This window comes from Zootermopsis nevadensis, unplaced genomic scaffold (assembly GCF_977971745.1).
Source record: "Zootermopsis nevadensis isolate Lab colony 2312 unplaced genomic scaffold, Znev_1.0 Znev_ptg000024l, whole genome shotgun sequence".
In the NCBI taxonomy this organism is placed as follows: domain Eukaryota; kingdom Metazoa; phylum Arthropoda; class Insecta; order Blattodea; family Termopsidae; genus Zootermopsis; species Zootermopsis nevadensis.
Genome location: NW_028259156.1, coordinates 9,339,125 through 9,345,885, shown reverse-complemented (window position 1 = coordinate 9,345,885; position 6,761 = coordinate 9,339,125). Strand labels below are relative to the sequence as shown.

The window sequence follows — 6,761 nt, the reverse complement described above, 5'->3', positions numbered from 1 at the left end:
CCCAGAAGGCAGCCATCTTCGGACTCACCGCCGAATAAACCTCAAATCCTACAAATTTGTACTTCGTTTTCTTTGGAAGTAAAGACTACCAAAACTTCAAGTGTCCAGAATTAATACATGGATCTAAATACAAATTAAAGAAAAACCGTGCCTGCAGGGTTAATGTGAAGATAAGTTGTAAACCTAACATGCACAGTTCATGATGTTATATTTGACCAGAATTATGTCCTGTAGTATCAGCCGACTTACAAGCATTTACACGTGTCACACAGTACCAGTTCGACCTTAACGGAAATTGACGAACTTTTACGAAGGCTTGACCAAAGAGACAGTAGACAGTCGCGTTCGTACGTGCAAGAGTGGTTGACGTGAAGTTTGTTCTGAGTGTTTATTTCGTCTAATATTAGTGTGTGCGAGGAGAACAAGGTGTTTTATTGTATTTACTACAGTCTATATAAACGTGTAAAGTTTAAAAACTGATTCAAATGCAAACTGAAATCGTTCTACTATGAACTTGGGGACGCTAAAAACTTAGTCCGTTGGTTGCTGTGTGCTGTTCTGCCACGCAGCCGAGTGGGAACGTCGTCCTATGCGAGTGGCTGAGGTGAGTAGACATGGAAGAAGTAAATCTGATATATGTTAACGTTAAGTGATCTTACTTAAATCTGAAGATTTTAATACATTTAGTAGGTACCTGTATACAAATTACAATAACGACGACTCCGAAAATTATGCACAGAATGTACAAATTTATTACGCGCTTTCTTTTGTACGTTCACAGACCCTGCAGATTTATAAAACACGGAGTATATGTAATTTTTTATTGATTTTTAATAAATGAAATGGCACTTTTCCCATACAAAACCGGGAGAGAAGTCCTTGGTGTTACTGCTCGGAGCTAGTCTCACACCGTGGCTCAATCTTCGTTCTATCAAATACCAGAATACGCCCAATAGAACATGGTCCTTGCGTCGACTCCTTATAACACCTGTTGTTAGGTGGCCAGTATATGAGGTCATCACAAGCGCAGTGGGATGCCCAAACTTGGAGATATTCTAATTGATCTGGAAAGAACAGTCTGTCGCTGGTCTTCACGTTGCAACGAAAATGTGACAGAGCGTTCGCCTCGTTGGTTATCAGAGCAACAAGTGTATTGAAGAGCAGAAAACTATATGATGTGGGAGTCATCCTTAAGCAACCGGTCATGATGGGCGATCCGTATTTCACAGAGCCAATGACCTCGACTCTTAGAAAGTAGTGCGACTGCTACGTAACCTGGAATTTGAAAAAGTATAGTCAGTGAGGATGATTCAGAGGTGGTCTCAGACTGAACTGAGTTGAGCTGGTCTTAAGAATTAAATACTTTACAGTATCTTGGGGCACTGAAATTCTCATAGAAGTGTAACGATTGATAATCGGGCATTCGATTAAATAAATTACTCATTTAATAACATTCTGAAGTTTCGCACACGTTTCGCGGAAGATTTTGTGTAGCGGTGATTTAATCATAGTAGGGTTATATGACGTCAGTGAATAAGGAATTGAGAAGGATATGGAAGGAAGAGATAGTGGCATGATTTCAAATACAATCCCCGTATTTGCCTGGGGGTATAGCCAAGATTTGAACCCACAATCTTCCAAATAAAAAGGAGGAATGTAAAACATTCGACTGAGACTTTTGTTATGTTGTTTGTGACTCATCTGAACAGTCCGAAAATAAACTCCGGTGTGTGGCATTAGAATCCAAGTGACGTCACAGTCTCACGCATCGGACATTTGTAATTACAAAATATTCAGGAGACACTTGCGTTTGTCAGTATTTTCCCTTGGAAATGTAATGTAAATAAAAAGCAATTGTAACTGGCGTAGCTAATGAGTCTGTGTCTCCCCCACCCACAGAGTAGCAATTTCAACTCGAAGCTATTAAAAGGAATTTTATGTTTTAGAAATTTAAACACATTCTGTGTATTTCAACTTCTAGGACTGCTTATAGCGTTTATTTTTACGCAGTCTATAGACCCGCCATCAGGTTTGCATTACAGCAAATAGTATACGAAATTAATTTAATTTAATTAACACTGAACAATATCTGAACGCTGTTTGGTTCAGCTTATGATAACTTAATTACATGCATGGTTAACGTACCTGGCCATCATTGCCCCACTGGTTTAGTCGTCACTGATGAGTATCGACCTAACGTCAGAAGTTGCCACACTGAACCCGTGTAGTGACTGACATCTCCTGGTCAGCCACTGTTTTATACTGAGAAGTCACGACTCTGACTCGCGAACCGGAACTTGGCGGCACTGCCTTCTGCCAGGGGTCTCAAACCTGTTTCGTCCTTCAGGACTCTACAGAGCAATTTATTTGAAATTGCATGCAGCAGTGATTCAACTTTTGCACGTGGCGGCCTACGCAAAGTATATTCAGTATCACACTCAACTCGTGCACGTAAGTACTATTACAAAATGCCTGTTGAGATTAAACGAGAAACTTTCGTGTCTCCATCCAGTACATTTATTTAACCTCTACGTGTCTTCTGCCCCTCTATTCTCCGTATGTCTTTTAGAACCCCATCGAAGTAAGACAAATGTCTGCCGTGCAACGTACATCACTATTTATGCTTCTAATTGCTCTCTAACTTTAGCAGCAATTGTTAAGATACTATTGTTATCCTGTGCCATTATAGAGAACTCTTAAGTTTCTTCGGGCGTAACAAAAAGTGACAGTGGAACCACGGTTCCGGAGAATTTGAAGTAAATACGTCTATACGGAAAGGAAGTTTATTCTAAATATTTCCTTTATACATGCTTTACAATTGAGATAAGTTTGATTAAGACTTTGCTTATTTAACTTGAATTAGTTACGCTTAAGATGGGTCTGTGGTAGCTGAATGTAATGAAATGTAATGTAATGTAATGAAATGAAATGTAATGTAATGTTTTATAGGTAACAATAATGCCGAGTAAACAATTGACGTTTCATGGGGATCCAGGTTACACTTTTTCGTTCCCTTTCTTGCCGAATGACCCTTCAATATAGACGTATTAACGTCAAAAGATGAATCGAAACAAGCAAACATCCAAACTGGGTCATGTAATTACACGGTGTGATCTAAGCCTATTTTAAAATGCTGTTTGAGATATTTTCCGTAAGCACTGTGGAAAAAGCACGGAAAACCTGAGTCAGAAGTCTTTTACTGCCGAGACTCTAATACGCGTCACAAGTTCAAATCTGAGGTAACGTGCTCAGTAGGTTGATAGTTAGACGAAATGCTGAAAATATGACATCGGAAAACATGCCTCTGACCTTTGAGGTCGAGTTTCTGTCAGGTCTGGTTGTTACTCGACGGACTTTTTCAACCTCAGGTTGTTCCAAACTCATTTAGCTGCACGTTTTTAAAAATGTATCATTTATGTAGCGACAACAGGGTTTTGAAGGATGTGCAAGGAAGGCGTGTCTGATGGAAATCACGAAAGCATATCCGGTCCTGCGGCAGCGAACCTAACCCAGAACCTCTCGCCGTTACATGGCTTGAGACAGAATTCTCAAGCGATTACTTCATTCAGTGGTGGTGGAAAATCCTTGTTAATCGTGACGCAAGAGGTACTGGAAACTTCGATCGTTTTGCAGTCCAGCGTGTCATTTATTATGCAGTGGCCAATCAAGCGAGGGGAGGGAGGAAAGGCGTCTTAAAGAAGTAACCTGTTTCCTTGCTACACGGCCATTCATAACAACATTCAGTTCCCGGTGTGAGTTGGTGGACACTTACGGCAATGAAGCAACTTTACTACGAATGATACCAGCAGCTGAATTACGAGCTATGGCAGATAATGGGACTAATATTTTGATGCAGAAACTAACTGAGTAGTGAGGTGTGTTACGGGCTGGTTAGCTAGGGTTTTATTCCGGGAGCAGGCAAGAGAATTTATTTTTCCAAAATTAAAGCGAGAAGCCGAGAATAGGGACAACTGGAGAGCTCTGTTTGGGCAGAGCAATGGACCTGTCGTAAGACAGAACACTTAATAAATAAAAATAAATAAACCACGTCCGGACGGGCTGTGGGGCCCGCACAGCCTCTTATCAAGTGAGCACTAGCGTCTGGTGTCATGGTTGTAAGGTGACCGAAGCGAGAAGCTAACCACTAGCACCGAAGTTAAGAATGCGCTGCGTTGTGATTCACTTCCCTTGCACATTTATGAACAGCATAACATTTTCCTTTAGATTTTCTGTGTGTAAAGGCGAGGGGTTTAAGTTTTCCTGAGAATAGAGTAAAACATGTGGTATGAATTTCAATCAAAACCAATCCACCGATTCTTGAGTTATACGAGAACACAGCATAAAATACCTTGATTTTTTCCGAAAACATTAAAATTTTAGTACACCTCTGTTGGAATCACTTATTACTCCGATCAACATAAAGCGAGTTACGCTGGGTCTGGACCCTGATTATTATTTATCGCCGCTTTCAGTGGCTCAGACTGTATTCAAGCTGATTATACCGTTGAATTTAGGATGCTAATAAACAAGGAATAGGTTGGGATTGGAGGGAAACCATAGTATCCACTTTGAACTAGTCCTATCCCGGAATTTGTCAGAGGGGAATAAAAACACTAAAAATCTCAATCAGGATTGCCGGTCTCTGGACAGAGTTTTGAACCCGTGATCTCCAGAATAGAGTGTGGCAGGAAGCTTATGTCTTGTACATTCCACTGTGAATCTTTCTAAATTATGCGCCCTAACTCAGATGTGACACAAACAAATAACTAGGTGTAAATGAGGAATCGGGAATCTACCGTGTGGTCCAATGCAAATACGCATTAATCACACGAACGTTTCATATAAACAGCGGGATAATGTTTGTTGTCGCAAGCAGACGGGCCGAACGTAAATGTCGTTGAGAAGCACTTTCCCTGCGTCGTATCGAAACTCTGTAGTAAATTAAAAGTGCGGATAGAACTCATTAATCAGCAGAGGATGGGGAATAGTTGACAGGCAGGTGGAAAGCGGACATCTTTACTGACGAACAATATGCTTTAAGACTTAATGTTAGAAGTTTTCTATCAATACATTGTTTCAACTTTGCATCCCAGTTCATAACCAGGCACTGCATGTTTATGTTTCATTGTTATAAACGTCAGAGATGAGTTGCAACAACGACAGGATTTGTAGTCACCTCAGATTCAGATGTTCAAAACATCTGTTACAAAAACTTGCTTACAATTTAATCATTAGCGAATTTGTATGATTATTCACTGGAAAGCTTGTTTTAATGAAAATTAAAAATTCTAGTCAGGCGTGAAAAGTGTGCTCTGTTACGTATCGCCGTCATCTTACCTGGTTGTGTGGACGTTAGTGATGTCGTTAACTTACGTTCGTCAGAAACGCCTAAATTTATTTCAAACAATTGATGTCAGACACAGAGTTGTTTATTTGTATATTTATGTTGTCATGCAATTTGTTAACATGGATTAGAAACTTAAGTGACCAATTCAGTCCCAGTTCTCTTCCTTCCTTAGCAATTTAAAAAACAATCGGAGTGAATTATTTCGCTGTATACCTGGCTGTAAATAGGAAGTGGCACATAAGACAAATATTTACTTATACGCGCTTCGCTGATAGTTTCGTTTCAACACATTTCGATGAGCTTAACCAGTTTCACGTGTATCCAGAATTCAACGAAAATGTTTCTGGCATATAATACATCTGTCCCAGATGAATCAAAGAATTTCTTGCTAGAGTAAGTCAGAAACTTTTGTTCAATATCATATTTTGGAAAAGGAATTCCATTTATATTTCCTTCTGTTGGTTTAAAGGTAGTCGATGTTGTAAATATCCCAGAAAATATATACTTCCGTTTTAGGGTAGAGTAATCTGGCCGTTGTAGGAAAACCAGGATATAAAAATATAAAATAATTTGTATAATCTACTATTAAACAAGACTAACCTATCAGTATTTTTTAAATATGAATGCATTAAAAGTAATAAGCCTACTACATGGTAATAAATCACTCGTTTAGACATATCAAATAACCCACGTGTAGAGAACAGAAGCATTCTGGCGTATGGGAAGTTCACGGCACTCGATACAGAGTATTCAATTAGTCATGTAGTTCCTCTTGTATGAGATCCATGCCCTGTACTCCCTGTTCATTGATTCACATAATTGACGCTCGTGTAACCGAGTCGATTTGACCCGGGATCACGTAACCTGTCCCCTCTGTTATACTGCGCCCATTTACGTCATATTACGCTGGCTGGAATCTCTCCTTTCCACATTAAAATCGGTTCACATAGCGTCCCCTTTTCACTGCAAGATGACAGAGCATGTGGGAATAATATAGGGCATTTTCTTTTGATTCTCATAAACTAAACACCGTGCATTTGTTACAAGTCTACCGTGGAGGATATTTTAAGGCTAACTGAATTATTTTTGGTAGATTTCGTTTTTACATGAACTATCTTCATGACATACGCGGTACGTCAACCACTAGCCGGTATAGAAGTGCACTGATTTTATCGACCACAAATATTTATTACCGTATTCATAAAAGCCAGCCAATCGACCTTATCTTCAGATAATTTTGTTAGTCTACACGTCCTTCCAAGAAGCCCCTTCCTTTGACGTTTTTTCTGTAAACTTTCATACGAATTTATAATTTCTTCCGGGAGTGTTACAGATCGTCTGTCTTATCCATCTTATGCTGTTGTACTAAATTTGCGTTGCCACTCTGATAGAAATTTATGTACTAAACTAGAAA

At 39.5% G+C, this 6,761-nt stretch overlaps 1 protein-coding gene and 1 long non-coding RNA gene across 7 annotated transcripts in view; one reads left to right on the top strand and one right to left on the bottom strand.

Moving 5' to 3' along the window:
- Nucleotides 1-249: 249 nt before the first annotated feature.
- The window catches only part of LOC110827981 (E3 ubiquitin-protein ligase sina-like), a 635,101-nt gene continuing 628,589 nt past the window's right edge, over nt 250-6,761 (top strand). For 2 of the 6 annotated variants that reach the window (XM_087355369.1, XM_087355374.1), the window contains exon 1: nt 250-604. In XM_087355369.1, coding sequence (XP_087211495.1) covers nt 590-604 — 15 coding nt within the window. In that variant the 5' untranslated portion in view covers nt 250-589. The remainder of the gene's footprint in view (nt 605-6,761) is intronic. The other 4 variants (XM_087355375.1, XR_015536944.1, XM_087355372.1 and 1 more) reach the window with 4 other exon arrangements.
- LOC110838485 (uncharacterized) lies at nt 636-2,335 on the bottom strand. Its single transcript, XR_002546131.2, has 2 exons — nt 2,146-2,335; nt 636-1,275 (listed from the first exon to the last, which is right to left on the bottom strand). It is a non-coding gene; the product is annotated as an uncharacterized LOC110838485 (long non-coding RNA).